A 15,866-nucleotide genomic window follows, 5' to 3' on the forward strand; every position below is an offset into this window, starting at 1 on the left:
TAGATGATTTAAGCAGATATGGGTATATCTACTTAATGAAACATAGGTCTGAAACATTTGAAAAGTTCAAAGAATTCCAGAGTGAAGCTGAAAATCATCGTAACAAAAAAATAAAGTTTCTACGATCTGATCGTGGAGGAGAATATTTGAGTTACGAGTTTGGTCTACATTTGAAACAATGCGGAATAGTTTCGCAACTCACGCCACCCGGAACACCACAGCGTAATGGTGTGTCCGAACGTCGTAATGATACGTTACTAGATATGGTGCGATCTATGATGTCTCTTACTGATTTACCGCTATCATTTTGGGGTTATGCTTAGAGACGGCTGCATTCACGTTAAATAGGGCACCATCGAAATCCGTTGAGACGACGCCTTATGAACTGTGGTTTGGCAAGAAACCAAAGTTGTCGTTTCTTAAAGTTTGGGGCTGCGATGCTTATGTGAAAAAGCTTCAACCTGATAAGCTCGAACCCAAATCAGAGAAATGTGTCTTCATAGGATACCCAAAGGAGACTGTTGGGTACACCTTCTATCACAGATCTGAAGGCAAGACATTCGTTGCTAAGAATGGATCCTTTCTAGAGAAGGAGTTTCTCTCGAAAGAAGTGAGTGGGAGGAAAGTAGAACTTGATGAGGTAACCGTACCTGCTCCCTTATTGGAAAGTAGTTCATCACAGAAACCGGTTCCTGTGACGTCTATACCAATTAGTGAGGAAGTTAATGATGATGATCATGGAACTTCAGATCAAGTTGTTACTGAACCTCGTAGGTCAACCAGAGTAAGATCCACACCAGAGTGGTACGGTAATCCTGTTCTGGAGGTTATGTTACTAGACCATGACGAACCTACGAACTATGAAGAAGCGATGGTGAGCCCAGATTCCACAAAATGGCTTGAGGCCATGAAATCTGAGATGGGATCCATGTATGAGAACAAAGTGTGGACTTTGGTTGACTTGCCCGATGATCGGCAAGCCATTGAGAATAAATGGATCTTCAAGAAGAAGATTGACGCTGACGGTAATGTTACTGTCTATAAAGCTCGACTTGTTGCGAAAGGTTTTCGACAAGTTCAAGGGATTGACTACGATGAGACCTTCTCACCCGTAGCGATGCTTAAGTCTGTCCGAATCATGTTAGCAATTGCCGCATTTTATGATTATGAAATTTGGCAAATGGATGTAAAAACTGCATTCCTGAATGGATTTCTGGAAGAAGAGTTGTATATGATGCAACCGGAAGGTTTTGTCGATCCAAAGGGAGCTAACAAAGTGTGCAAGCTCCAGCGATCCATTTATGGACTGGTGCAAGCCTCTTGGAGTTGGAATAAACGCTTTGATAGTGTGATCAAAGCATTTGGTTTTGTACAGACTTTTGGAGAAGCCTGTATTTACAAGAAAGTGAGTGGGAGCTCTGTAGCATTTCTGATATTATATGTGGATGACATATTGTTGATTGGAAATGATATAGAATTTCTATATAGCATAAAGGGATACTTGAATAAGAGTTTTTCAATGAAAGACCTCGGTGAAGCTGCTTATATATTGGGCATCAAGATCTATAGAGATAGATCAAGACGCTTAATTGGACTTTCACAAAGCACATACCTTTACAAAGTTTTGAAGAAGTTCAAAATGGATCAAGCAAAGAAAGGGTTCTTGCCTGTGTTACAAGGTGTGAAGTTGAGTAAGACTCAATGCCCGACCACTGCAGAAGATAGAGAGAAGATGAAAGATGTTCCCTATGCTTCAGGCATAGGCTCTATCATGTATGCAATGCTGTGTACCAGACCTGATGTGTGCCTTGCTATAAGTTTAGCAGGGAGGTACCAAAGTAATCCAGGAGTGGATCACTGGACAACGGTCAAGAACATCCTGAAATACCTGAAAAGGACTAAGGATATGTTTCTCGTTTATGGAGGTGACAAAGAGCTAGTCGTAAATGGTTACGTCGATGCGAGCTTTGACACTGATCCGGACGATTCTAAATCGCAAACCGGATACGTGTTTACATTGAACGGTGGAGCTGTCAGTTGGTGCAGTTCTAAACAAAGCGTTGTGGCGGGATCTACATGTGTAGCGGAGTACATAGTTGCTTCGGAAGTAGCAAATGAAGGAGTTCATATCCGATCTTGGTGTCATACCTAGTGCATCGGGACCAATGAAAATCTTTTGTGACAATACTGGTGCAATTGCCTTGGCAAAGGAATCCAGATTTCACAAGAGAACCAAGCACATCAAGAGACGCTTCAACTCCATCTGGGATCTAGTCCAGGTGGGAGACATAGAAATTTGCAAGATACATACGGATCTGAATGTTACAGACCCGTTGACTAAGCCTCTTCCACGAGCAAAACATGATCAGCACCAAGGCTCCATGGGTGTTAGAATCATTACTGTGTAATCTAGATTACTGACTCTAGTGCAAGTGGGAGACTGAAGGAAATATGCCCTAGAGGCAATAATAAAGTTATTATTTATTTCCTTATATCATGATAAATGTTTATTATTCATGCTAGAATTGTATTAACCGGAAACATAATACTTGTGTGAATACATAGACAAACAGAGTGTCACTAGTATGCCTGTACTTGACTAGCTCGTTAATCAAAGATGGTTATGTTTCCTAACCATTGACATGAGTTGTCATTTGATTAACGGGATCACATCATTAGGAGAATAATGTGATTGACTTGACCCATTCCGTTAGCTTAGCACTTGATCGTTTAGTATTCTGCTATTACTTTCTTCATGACTTATACATGTTCCTATGACTATGAGATTATGCAACTCCCGTTTACCGGAGGAACACTTTGTGTGCTACCAAACGTCACAACGTAATTGGGTGATTATAAAGGTGCTCTACAGGTGTCTCCGAAGGTACTTGTTGGGTTGGCGTATTTCGAGATTAGGATTTGTCACTCCGATTGTCGGAGAGGTATCTGTGGGCCCACTCGGTAATGCACATCACTATAAGCCTTGCAAGCATTGCAACTAATGAGTTAGTTGCGGAATGATGTATTACAGAACGAGTAAAGAGACTTGCCGGTAACGAGATTGAACTAGGTATTGAGATACCGACGATCGAATCTCGGGCAAGTAACATACCGATGACAAAGGGAACAACATATGTTGTTATGCGGTTTGACCGATAAAGATCTTCGTAGAACATGTGGGAGCCAATATGAGCATCCAGGTTCCGCTATTGGTTATTGACCGGAGACGTGTCTCGGTCATGTCTACATAGTTCTCGAATTCGCAGGGTCCGCACACATAAAGTTTGATGACGATTATATTATGAGTTTATGTGTTTTGATGTACCGAAGATAGTTCGGAGTTCCGGATATGATCACGGACATGACGAGGAGTCTCGAAATGGTCGAGACATAAAGATTGATATATTGGAAGCCTATATTTGGATATCGGAAGTGTACCGGAACGCCCCGGGGGTTTAATGGGCCTACATGGGCCTTAGTGGAGAAGAGGAGGGGCGGCGAGGGCAGGCCGCGCGCCCCTCCCCCTCTAGTCTGAATTGGACAAGGAGGGGGGGCGCCCCCCTTTCCTTCCTCTCTCCCTCCTCCTCCCCCTTCTCCTACTTCAACTAGGAAGGGAGGGAGTCCTACTCCCGGTGGGAGTAGGACTCCTCCTGGCGCGCCTCCTCCTGGCGCGCCTCCTCCTGGCCGGCCGCCTCTCCCCCCTTGCTCCTTTATATACGGGGGCAGGGAGGCTTCCCATAGACACAACAATTGATCATTGATCTCTTAGCCGTGTGCGGTGCCCCCCTCCACCATAGTCCACCTCGATAATACTGTAGCGGTGCTTAGGCGAAGCCCTGCGTCGGTAGAACATCATCATCGTCACCACGCCGTCGTGCTGACGAAACTCTCCCTCAACACTCGGCTAGATCGGAGTTCGAGGGACGTCATCGGGCTGAACGTGTGCTGAACTCGGAGGTGCCGTGCGTTCGGTACTTGATCGGTCGGATCGTGAAGACGTACGACTATATCAACCGCGTTGTGCTAACGCTTCGGCTTTCGGTCTACGAGGGTACGTGGACAACACTCTCCCCTCTCGTTGCTATGCATCACCATGATCTTGCGTGTGCGTAGGATTTTCTTTTGAAATTACTACGTTCCCCAATAATAAGCCACGTAAACATCTACCTGACAAAACTGGAAAGACAGTAAAACTCTAGGCTTTGCACAAAGGACCATTAGCCATGAAGGAAAATTATGATCAAGACCGAAGAATCCCTTGAGTATGACTCCAACGCGCATCACCCGCCTCCTACACCACCGCAATAGGGTCGCAACAACCATCGAAAGAAAATCTGACAGATCACCTCTTCACCCGACCTCGACGTGGCTCCATCACTGATATGCAATTTTTCGGACTTCCAAAGTAGCTTATCAAAGACGAAACCTTTGTCGTTAAAAGAATCTGGTCGGGGCAACACCCCAGACACACCATCAAACTCTAGATCTGGCACCCCCGCTCGATGATGATGCCAAAAAAGGAAACTATACCCGCTAGCCACCAACCACAAACTCAACACATGACCCGCCATCTTCCATTTACCGCCTATGTAGACCACTGCCTACATTCGCTCCTGCACTATACTAAGCTTGTTGATTAGGTTTTGGCTCTAACTTGCTCCCTCGAGTACAAGGCTCCACTCAGAGAGAGAGAGAGCCGGGCCGCGGATTAACAATGCACGATGATTATTGTTTGTGAGCTTGTTGTGTCAATTTTTTTTGTATCCATGACTCATGGGCCAAGAAATATGACCATGCAGGAACCGAAGCCGAAGATATTCCCACCAAACCTGGCCAAGTGGACCGCAGTCTGCTTGCCTGCCCGTGATCACACGTGCTCGGCTTGTCACGGGCCTGTCTTGGCACGCGGCACTGCTTGGGCCGTGCATGGCTCGGCACGACACGATTCGTTTAATTTTTATATAGAAAGCAATAATAGCCCAAGTAGCCCATTGGGCCGAAGTACGCAGCCCGTATGGGCTAAACGTGCAGCCGGTCGGCCTGTTTACTAAAGGGGCCATGTTCGGGCCCGGAGGCGCGGCACAATACGGCCCGTTAAGTAAACGTGGCATGGTGGGCCGCGTGCTGTGCCAAGTTTGTTCCCACGCGTCGGCCTGATTTTTCTTCCTTCTCACTCGCACGGCGTGGCCCAATCCCCGACCAGACTCGTCGCTCCCTGACCCTTCCCCTCCAACGCCGAAGCCCTAACACGCAGCTCCGGCGGCTGAGCTCGCAGTCCGCCCCCTCGCACCTTCGTCCCCAGCGCGCGCGCACCCCCACGGCCAACCACGCGGCGAGGCGCATCCTCCTTCGACCCCCGGTTCGTCTTTCCCTCTCTCTCGACTCCCAGCACTACTCGCGTCCAGTGCGCCGATGCTCACCAGGTGTTTGATGTAATGCCTCCCCCAGACGAAGCAGGCGGGGAGCCTGACGCGGCCCCGCGCGGCCTTGGCCAGATGACGAGGACCAGCGGCGCGAACGGCGGCGGGCAGCAGGGGTCGGGGAAGCTCCCGCGTAAGCGCTTCTACCGGGCGCGCGCGCACAGCAACCCGCTCAGCGACTCGCACTTCCCGATCCCGATAGCGCCCGACGACGTCGACCTCTCGCAGCACTACCCGCGCTACTTCCCGGCCGACAAGGGCGAGCACGGTGATGGGGACGGGGACGCGGAGGCGCCCCGGATCCGCTTCGCTGACGTCGGGTGCGGGTTTGGTGGGCTGCTCGTCGGGCTCTCGCCGCTCTTCCCCGACAAGCTAATGATCGGCATGGAGCTGAGGGACAAGGTAATTTTGATGCTATTGCTTCAATTTGGCTTTGCTGCCTGGAAAAAGTTAGGTTTAAGGGTATAGTCATCATAGCACTAAAACCATGACAATAATTTTGGAATGGAGGGAGTAACAACAAGTGAGGAAAATTAGCATATACTCCCAACTTTTACCAAGTGCTAACTGCAAGGTCATGGACATAGATACATAATTCATGGAAAATGTATTTGCCATCCCTGCTGGAGTGCCTGATATTTGCTTTTCCCAGTAAGAAGAAAAAGAATGCACATTATGCATTTTAGTAGGCCAAATATGTCAATAGTTTATTTGATTTGTTTTAAGACAATGGACAATGAATTTCCGCTACAGAAGCATGCTTAATCGAATATGCGATGGTATAATACCATGGATTTGTACATAGCGAAAGAAGTGAAAACATCCCTTCTTTCAAACTATTTGTTTACTCAAGTTGAGTAGTTCATAGTTCAAAGTTCAAGGTGCAATTTATGATTGATTGTTTTGTTTGTCATATTTTGGTACAGGTGACTGAGTATGTCAAAGAGAGGGTTCTGGCTTTGAGAGCATCAAATCCAGGACAGTATGACAACATATCCGTTGTGCGCACCAATTCAATGAAATACATTCCTAACTACTTTGGAAAGGCTCAGCTCTCCAAAATGTTCTTCCTGTTCCCTGATCCTCACTTCAAGGAGAAGAACCACCGGAGGAGGGTGATTAGCATGCATTTGCTCGATGAATACGCTTACGTGATGGAAGTGGGAGGAATCATATACACTATTACTGATGTAGAGGAGCTTGGTATATGGATGCGCACATGTCTGGAGAAACACCCACTCTTCCAAGCTGTTCCAGAGGAAGAGATAAAAGTCGATCCAGTTGTGAAGCTACTGTCTAGTGCCACCGAAGAAGGCCAGAAGGTCGCGAGGAATGGAGGGCAGACTTTCCAGGCCATCTTCAGGCGCATCTCCTTGCAAGAGGAATAAGCAATTTTGGAACTTACTAAGCTCTTAGCACAGTGTACTTTCCTGGACTTCGCTAGATGGATTTGTGCCATTTCTATACATTTTTGTAGCATGATTTCACTATGCAGTAGTCTTACGTAGCGCTGCTATCTCAAATGTTTGGCTCTACTTTACAAAAAAATTCTGGAAGATTGCTATGAGTCCACTCTCAGATGATGCGAGTTCTCTGTATTCCCATGTTTTAGTAATTTGCATGTTTGAGAACTGATATTTCTGTTTGGAAATTGGTACCAAGTTGCATTTTGTGAATGTTCATATTTACGCAAATCTGGAAGTGTTGGATGAAAATTGCTTCATACGTTGACATAAAGAGAGATACTTTTGTACACAATAACTTTTTGGGTTATAGTATGGGAATATTCAATAATGATGAAAAATTAGGTTCCTTTGTGAAAAAGGAAAAAGGGAAAATGACTCTTCTGAGTTCTACAGTTTGAAGAAAAACAATCACAACTTCATAATGTTGCAATCATGTAGTAACTGGTAATACCAACTCGTCTCCGAAACAATCACAACATCTGCGGCCAGCTTTATGCAGTTACAGTATAACCACCAACTGAGATACCCTCTGTCAATTAGTTTGATTTCCTGTATGCCCACTGCTTATCCCAAGGCATGATGTACAAACTAGACAGCATGTCCATGAGAACAACTGCAGAGCAAATTTTCCAAGTTCCAAGTTGCATGGAGTCCTCAAATAGGATAATTTCATCTAGCGCTGACTATTTCGTCCTTGTCGGGTTACATGTTTCTGGTTCCATCTACATAAGCTTCTAGAATCCGGATGCAAAGGAGGGATCAACAGTCCACGAACAATCGGAGTAATCACCTTAAGACAGAGTTCCCATGTTCTACTAACTTTCTAACATTTGACCATTGTCTCGAACTTTTGTCAGAACAGAACCTCACACACCTCTGTTGGCTGGAACAAGTTTGAGAAGCTTTGCCAGATCATATGAGTTGAAATCCCTTCCGAAACATAAGCTCAGGTCCAATGGAGTCTTCCCACCCTGTAATGTGTAAACATAAATCCAAACAACTTATGAGTTCAGAGTTCAGGCATCATCTTTTGGTCCTCAGGTAACATAACACATCAACCCATGTAGTTTAGACAGTAGCTTATGAGTTCAGAGTAAAGTGCAAGATATGCATCGCAGGAATAGTGGTCTAGATAGAACGTCAAGATTCAAGTTGTGCAGTGGATATGAACCTTTCTCAAGGTGACTGTCGAAATTTTGTGACGCAACATACAATGGCATGAAAATGTACACGAAATAGGACCTGAGCGCATACGAAGCAAATATCATAGATCCAAAAACATTAAACCAAAAGGGCCATACATTGGTTCTTCTTGTCTGATCAGCACCATTGACAAGCAATATCTTTGTTATATCTCGATTTCTACTCTGTACTGCCAAATGCAGTGGTGTCCAGCCATCCTGCATGACACGAAAAATATGAGAAAATAACTTAATGTGTCAGAAGGGTTGAGCTGGTAAGAGAAGTGTGCCCTTTCAACTTACAACATCAGCAACGTTAACATCAACCCTGTACTTAATCAACAGCTTTACGGTTTGCAGGGCACCAACTTGAACTGCATAATGTAATGGTGTGGCTCCATCCTGCAAATGGGGCAGACCAAATTCAAGGGCCAACGTACAGGAAAAATCTTAAACTTCAAGATGCGAACTGCATTGTTGCTAGTGAGAAACCAAATCTATCTGACAAGTGCTAAAGTGTAAATGCCACTTTCCAAAGTTCAGTTAGTATCTTCCACTTTATTATGGGACTAGAGAAAAATAAATCATAAAAAGGATATTGCCGGTTACCCTATCTGTGACATGAGGATTCGCTCCTTTTCTTAGGAGATGGCTAATGACAGCCTCCTTTTTGCCTATTATCACCTTGTGAAGAGGAGTGAAACCATCCTGTATCAGCAACACCACCAATATTAGCACTACTATCCTAGATGGGGTTTTGGACAGGCACCAAAACGAATTAAGCAGGACCTACTTTATCAACTAAATCGATATCAACACCATTGTCCAGCAGCTTGTCCATGAGAGGTATCTGCAGCGCCAACGCATATGTATGAAGCGGATGCCATTTCGGCTGCACCAAGCAATGCAATTTCAGAGGTTAGAATCAACATCCAACATTCCGACATGTCACGCATCTACATTACTCACTTCTCAGATGTCAAAAATAGGTATGTTTATATGCTAGAAAGATCATCCTTCCAGTCCCTGCATCACCTGATGTGATGCACACAGCCAAACGAGGCATGATGTCGAAATCAGCTTACAAAATGTTAACAGATGTCACGCTGGGCCAGCGTCGGTGAAGAAACAGTCACCGCCAACTCACTGCATTTTACTTTTACAACTAGCATATAACCACCTAAAGTCCCAAACAGCACTAAACCTTATAAATAACAAATCTCCAACACAGTGGGAGACACTCACAAAATGGACTGTAAGATAGTGAAACACACTTAACTGATGATATTTTGGTGACATCAGCGGTCTCATTCTGATCCAAGATAGCCTCTTCTTCCGGCGTTAAGAGAAGCTCGATTTCTAGACAAACATAACAGCAGCACAATAAGGTGTATACAATTCAAAAAACAGTTACTGTAAAATATCGAAATGAGACGTGAGAGGCATATAAACAGCTTAACAGCACAATCTTTTCTGAGCGCAAACTGGAAGAACAGAAGCACGTGAAGCAAGGCTGAAGGAGTAAATTAGGTTCGGAGACGCAATCGATACCTCTCCGGAGATCCTGCTCTTGACGCTCCTGCTGCCGCGTTGCAACGAGCCTGGAGAGAGGGAAGGGGGGAGGGAAAGGAGAGCTTCTTTGTCCGGTCGCTTGCTTTCCGTCATCCTCGTAGTCGCCCCCGGAGCCGTCGTCTGGCTCCTCCCAGAAGGCGTCGCCGCCGCGAGGGAGGGCACGTGCCGGGGAACGGAAGGCAACTGAGAGCGGCGGCGGAAGAGAGGGAGACGGACGGTAGCGAGGTAGTGCAGCGCGGTGGGAAGCGGGGAGTGGAGAGGCATGGAGAAGAGCGGCGGCGGCGGCGGAGGAGGAGGAGGCCGTGGCCGCCCATGGGAGCATCTCTCGCCCGGCGCCTCTTATCACAGAGGGGCTGAGCCGAAGGATGCTTCTCGCTCTTGGGTCTTCACCAGGATTTGACTGTCAGCCTTGTAAGAGCATCTACACCAGGGGCTCCAACCCGGCGCTCGGTTTATCGCAAAATTTTAATTCAAATAGACGTCTCAAACAACACTTAAACGTCCGAATTGACAGACACCCCTCATATCCAGAGTAAATATGAGGCGGATATAGGGGCGTCTGTGCACGCCCGTCACGTCGGACCCGACCAATGCCGCCATCCCGATCTCACACCATCTGCTCGCCTGATCAAACTCAAGCCACTTCACTCCACTCCCCTCAGCCACCCAACCTCGTCTTCGGCGCCTTCCGGCCATCTACAATTCTACAGCATGGCGGGCAGCGAATCCAAGTCTTTCACCTCCAGATCTGTCGACTCCAAGCTCATCTCACGCGGCCCCGAGGAGGAGACGACCTTCCGGCTTGCGCTCCGCCGTGCCTGGGAGGAGGCCTGTGCATGACATCGCTCGGACACCTTCCGCCGGGAATCCACTACGTTCCCCAAATGGTGCATGGATCCGGCGCTAGGCCAGCTGTAGCTGCCTTGCCGGAGGCGGTGCGGTTCATCTGGCGTTCGAACTCGGTGACGGACGCGCAACCCCTTCGTTAGCGCACCCAGCATCGGGACGCACCATGGGCCTCGTCCGACAAGAACATGGCACGGCGTGCCGGAGGCGGCGGCAGCCCTCTTAGCGGTGGACGTCAGCGAGGCGTAGTCGCATTCTCCGGCGCCCCGTACGGCGCATCAGTCCGGGCACCGCAACCTCATCGTGGTGGACGTCACCAGCTCGTGCCGAACCAACACTCTAAGGGGTGCAGCCCGCCGCCGGACATGGGAACGACGGAACCGAGCGAGCGGGGAGCGGAACCGGACGAAGCTCCGCTCAAAGATCGCTGTGTTGCATGTAATAATATGGATTTGAGGTTCCTAATTTGAGGTATGGAATACATTTTTAAGGTGTGACCAATCACTGTCCCCAGACGTAGGCGCGTCCGCGAGCGTTTGAGGGGTTGAATTTACCAAATCCGGAGGTAGATGCTCTAACGTCTCGAGAAGAATAGATCCATATTTTTTTAGGGAAGAATAGATCCATATTTTCATATGTAAGAATATTGGTGAATAATTATACTTTAGTAAGAATATTGGTGTTAAGGTTTGTGATTCCCTATGCAAGTATGAAAGTCAATAGTTATGCAATGAAGTTACATCCTATTTGTGGTGCATTATTCAGTGTTAGTTATGTTTAATACTCATTTATGATCGTTTTTATTTCTTGGTTGGTCGCTTCTCAATCTATTTGCTAGCCTTCATTTGTACTAAGCAGGAATACTGCTTGTGCATCTAACTCCTTAAACCCAAAGTTGTGCCAAATGAGTTCACCATATCTACTTATATGTGGTATTTCTGTGCCGTTCCAAGTAAATTTGTATGTGCCTACTCTAATTTTCAAAATGAATTTTCTTTTTGTGTGCCCGTACTGCTCATGAAGCGACAGTGGGTGGCATATTTTTCATGCTAGGTATGCTATTCTCAAGATGAGTGTTTATTCACTTCTTATTGCACAAGAGTGTGGCAGGTAATAGGGAAGCCTAGTCCCGAAATGATTTTTTTACTTATGTTGTTCATAATATTTTTTTTTGGAAAGTGTTGGCATGGAAGGCACCAGTAGATATGACTAGACATGGATTGTGAAAGAATGGTAGAAAAGGAAATAACTTTATTTTATGTTTGAGAACCGCCTATGATTTACCTAGCATGGAAGATATTGGGAATTCTCGGTCGTTTTCATTGACAGGAAAAGCATGCCTCTCAAAATAATTTTATCTCTCAATTTAAGCTTTGAGCTCTGACACCTCTACAAATCTCTGCTCCCCTCTGTGAATGGCCTATCTATTTACTTTTATGCAAAAAAAATATCGAGTCTCCATCTTCTCTTACAAAGCACCAACTAGGGAACACTATTATCATACTTGTGTATTGGATATAGCTAATATTTGAGTGTGTTTCATGAATGGATCAATGATTGAACACAATGAGCTAGAGATAGATTTCTTTTGTAACATTCCAAAATTCTAAATTTTGGAATGTTATAATAAATAGATAGATTTGATTGATTGATTGACTGAAAGTGAGTGAAATTCGAAACTTTTGAAAGTTAAATGAGAGGGAATAAAAGGACTTTCCCAAACTTTCATTTTGCATTAATCTCCGTGAATTCAAGTTCTTTTCAACACAAAACCCTAGAGAGAAGATGACATGACTTCTTTCATTTAATCAAATGAAAAGGGTTGTTGAAAATATTTGAATTTCATTTGAAAATATTTCAAATTCAGAGACTTCAAGCAACTCAATGATTTTCATGAGAGAAGATAAAATGACTTCTTCAAAACATATGAAATATGAGTTGGGAGTTTAAAAGGATCAAATTTAAAGTCCTTTTGAAATTATTTTCAATTTGGAGTTATTTGACTTTTATTCAAATTATTTTTCTCCAAAAATAAAATACATGGAAAATAGGGTAACATGATTCCCTACATCAGAAAATTGGAGAGAAATAAATTTGAAATCATTTTGGTATTTTTAAAATGATTTTTATTGGATTTTAATAGGGCAGTAGCACTCTTTGAATTATTTGAATTTTTCACGATTTTATTTGACTTGACAAAAATGTCCACGTTGAAGAAAAATCTTTTTCTAAATTTTTTGATATATTATATGCCTATATAATATTCTTATTTAGTCGTTTTATTATTTTGGTTGCCTGGAAAAGAATGTTTATAAAAAAAACTTCTGGACCGACCGGACCAGGCCGGCCCAGCCAGCCAGGCCACGGCCCAGCCGGCCCGACGCGCCGTCCGCCTCGTCCCCAAGCTCGGGACGGACTCCCGCACCCGCACGGCGTCGTCGCCGCCGTACGCCGCCCGGACTCCCGCCGCCGCCTCTGCTTGCCCCCTCCTCCACGCCTCGGAGCTGCCCGCCTATATAACTGCCGCCCTCTCTCTCCCCTCTCTCTTTTCCCGAGCCGCGCCGCCGCCCACGCATCCCGCGCCGCCGCCCGCTGCATCTCGCCGCAACCGCCGCTGCCGCCGACGAGCTGCGCCGCCCCGGCCCCTCTCGCGCGCCAACTGCGCAGCGCCGCCGCCACAAAAGCCGCCGCCGCCCTGCTCGAGCCGCCGCTGCTCCGGCCGCCGCCGTCCCGCGCCTCGCCCGCCGGACCCCGCCACCCGCGCCACCACCGCCCGCCGCTGCTCCGCCGTCGCCGCCCGATCCCCTCGCGTCGCCGCTCCCCGCGCCTCGCCCTGCCTCGCCGGAGAGCTACCGTCGCCGATCTGCCGGTCCGATCCGCCGCTGCGATTTTTTTTCGCGAACCGGTAAAAAGCCGCAAAAACCCGATCCGGTTTTCTTCGGTTTTTCCTTTTAGATCGTTTTTTTGTGGTTAGTCCTATTCAGAGAACGTTCGCTGTATATCCCTTCGCAGCGAACGAATTCATTCGATAGCATTCGGTAATGAACGTTCGTTATTTAGTCTCTTCCTTTTTTTTAAATTTCGGCCAGGGACCTATCTGTGAATTCTTTTCTTACAGTTTAGTTCCCGATCTTCAATCGATCACTACTTTTCGCTCGTTTGTCCAAATCCAACGAAACCAACGCCCACTTCTCCGTTATGATCCCATCTATCCAATAAAACAACTTAAACATGTTTTTGAAAGTTTGAAATTTGAATTCAAGCAGATTTGAGTTTGAACTTCGTTTGATCATAACTTGAGTTTTATAACTCCGTTTTAGTTGATTCTTTTTGCAAATCGAAGCTCTTGATCTAAACTTTCTGATAAGGCCAAATACACATAATTTTGGTACTGTTAGAAATTGTTTTATGTTGCAAGAGTTATTTGGTTTTGATGTTTTCCAATTTGTCTTTTTCGTTCTTTCCGACCTTTTGAGTGATTGCTTATGTGTGGTTACTATTGATTGCTTACGATAGATTGACCGGAGTGTGACGAGTAGAGCTATCAAGATTTTTGAGTGCGAATCATCTTCATCAATAGTACAGGCAAGTTCACACTTTGATCATATCCCTTTCATACCCAGTTTTTATGCATTAGTTTCACCCTCAAACATTGCATGAGTAGGATTGATAACATGTGGGTAGTGGGAAGTAGTTGATGAGGTAGGAACCTATTGCCCTACATTCAAACCTTGGGACTTACTTCTATGTTGCTTATATTGCTATGCTATGCTATGCTCATAGACGTGGATTGGGTTTGAGAGTATCCATGACAGATGTGAGATTGTTAATTAATGGTTCAACTTAAGGTGGCAACTTAAATACACATCTGGGTGGATTGAGGCACCTGGGGAATCCAGTGATTGCCTGTATTTTTGGAAATCTCGGGTACCGTGTGATTCTCCTATGGACTGCCACCCAGGCTCAAAGGGATCATGAGATTATTCATGCTAGAAACTTCCGTGTGCAGCCACAAGCCATTATGGGCTCTGGCATAGTTGAGTATGTTGTGTGACCTCTTACAGTGGTAGACTAGCAAATGTAGGGGATGTAGGTGGTACTGTCTACCCATCGTAAGGTGCTAACGCTTCTAAAAGACTGTGTCTCGGTCATCCGTTTCTCAAACACCATGTAGTGCGAGAAATCCAACGGAGGAGATCGAGTCTTGTGGGGAAAAGTGCGCAAACCTATGCAGAGTGTACAAACTAATCATGATTAGCCGTGTCCCCGGTTATGGACATCTTGAGTATCTGGTTCTTGGATTATCATGTTGATCTCATCACTCTATATAATTAATTTGTTGGGTTGTTAATTACCTTTAATTGGGATTGAGATGGGGTTTACCATTCTCAATGTTTTTCAACAAACTTTGTAGTTAAATAAAATATATTCCTTTGCAGTAGGGAAAATTTGGCTTTTCGCAAAAACATTATAACCATAGAGCTTTTCCACCAGCCATATATGCATGTAGTGATAGCTATTATTCATCTTTATCCTATGGTGTGAATTTGCTAGTACATTCAATGTACTGACCCTTGTGGCTGCAACGTCTCATGTTGCAGGATTCTTACGACGAGTAAGTGATACGTTAGGGTTACGATTTCTACACTCAACTTTGCCGTCGGTGTTGATGGGAATCCACAACCTTGTTGTTACTTCCGCTATTTGGATTGGGGTAATAGTATTTACGTTATTTCATACATGTGATTTACCTCTGTTATAAATCCTCGAGTACTACGTGTGTCAGCATACTGATCCAGGGATGACACTTAAGCACAGAGACTTGACCGTCTGAGGTCGGGTCGCTACATCTCTAGTGTTGATATCTGAAAGACATGGTTGCTGATATGCTTGAGTATTGATATCTTTATGTCAATTATAGACTATTGCTTTGAATCATCTAAAGTCCAAATGTCCATGCTTCAAAAAAAGAATATGTGATGAACATGTTAGGCAGCACTCCACATCAAAAAAATCTGTTTTTATCATTTACCTACTCGAGGACGAGCAGGAATTAAGCTTGGGGATGCTGATACGTCTCCAACGTATCTATACTTTTTGTTTGATCCATGTTGTTATATTATCAACGTTGGATGTTTTATATACATTTGCTAGCAACTTTATATCATTTTTTGGGACCAACATATTGACATAGTGTCCAGTGCCAATTGTTGTTTTTTTTACTTTGTAGAATATTAATACCAAACGAAGTCCAAATGCCACGAATTTTTTTGAAGATTTTTTTCTGGCAGGAAGACACCCTGGGAGTCAAAGGAGCACACGACAGGAGGCCAGTGGAGCCCACTAGGTACTAGGGCGCGCCAGGGGGCCCAAGGGCACCC

General features: G+C 45.3%; 2 protein-coding genes across 2 annotated transcripts; one reads left to right on the top strand and one right to left on the bottom strand.

The window, feature by feature from the left end:
• Positions 1 to 5,152: 5,152 nt before the first annotated feature.
• LOC109759824 (tRNA (guanine-N(7)-)-methyltransferase) lies at positions 5,153 to 7,071 on the top strand. The gene is made up of 3 exons (XM_020318665.4): positions 5,153 to 5,359; positions 5,449 to 5,822; positions 6,347 to 7,071. The coding sequence occupies exons 2-3, from the start codon at positions 5,496 to 5,498 to the stop codon at positions 6,806 to 6,808; spliced, it is 789 nt and encodes a 262-aa protein (XP_020174254.1). The 5' UTR covers positions 5,153 to 5,359; positions 5,449 to 5,495; the 3' UTR covers positions 6,809 to 7,071.
• A 95-nt stretch (positions 7,072 to 7,166) lies between these two features.
• Positions 7,167 to 10,084, bottom strand: LOC109759822 (uncharacterized). The gene is made up of 7 exons (XM_020318663.4): positions 9,619 to 10,084; positions 9,347 to 9,426; positions 8,861 to 8,959; positions 8,677 to 8,775; positions 8,371 to 8,469; positions 8,188 to 8,286; positions 7,167 to 7,857 (listed from the first exon to the last, which is right to left on the bottom strand). The coding sequence occupies exons 1-7, from the start codon at positions 9,959 to 9,961 to the stop codon at positions 7,753 to 7,755; spliced, it is 924 nt and encodes a 307-aa protein (XP_020174252.1). The 5' UTR covers positions 9,962 to 10,084; the 3' UTR covers positions 7,167 to 7,752.
• Positions 10,085 to 15,866: the final 5,782 nt, after the last annotated feature.

This window comes from Aegilops tauschii, chromosome 7, assembly GCF_002575655.3.
Source record: "Aegilops tauschii subsp. strangulata cultivar AL8/78 chromosome 7, Aet v6.0, whole genome shotgun sequence".
Taxonomy (NCBI): Eukaryota; Viridiplantae; Streptophyta; class Magnoliopsida; order Poales; family Poaceae; genus Aegilops; species Aegilops tauschii.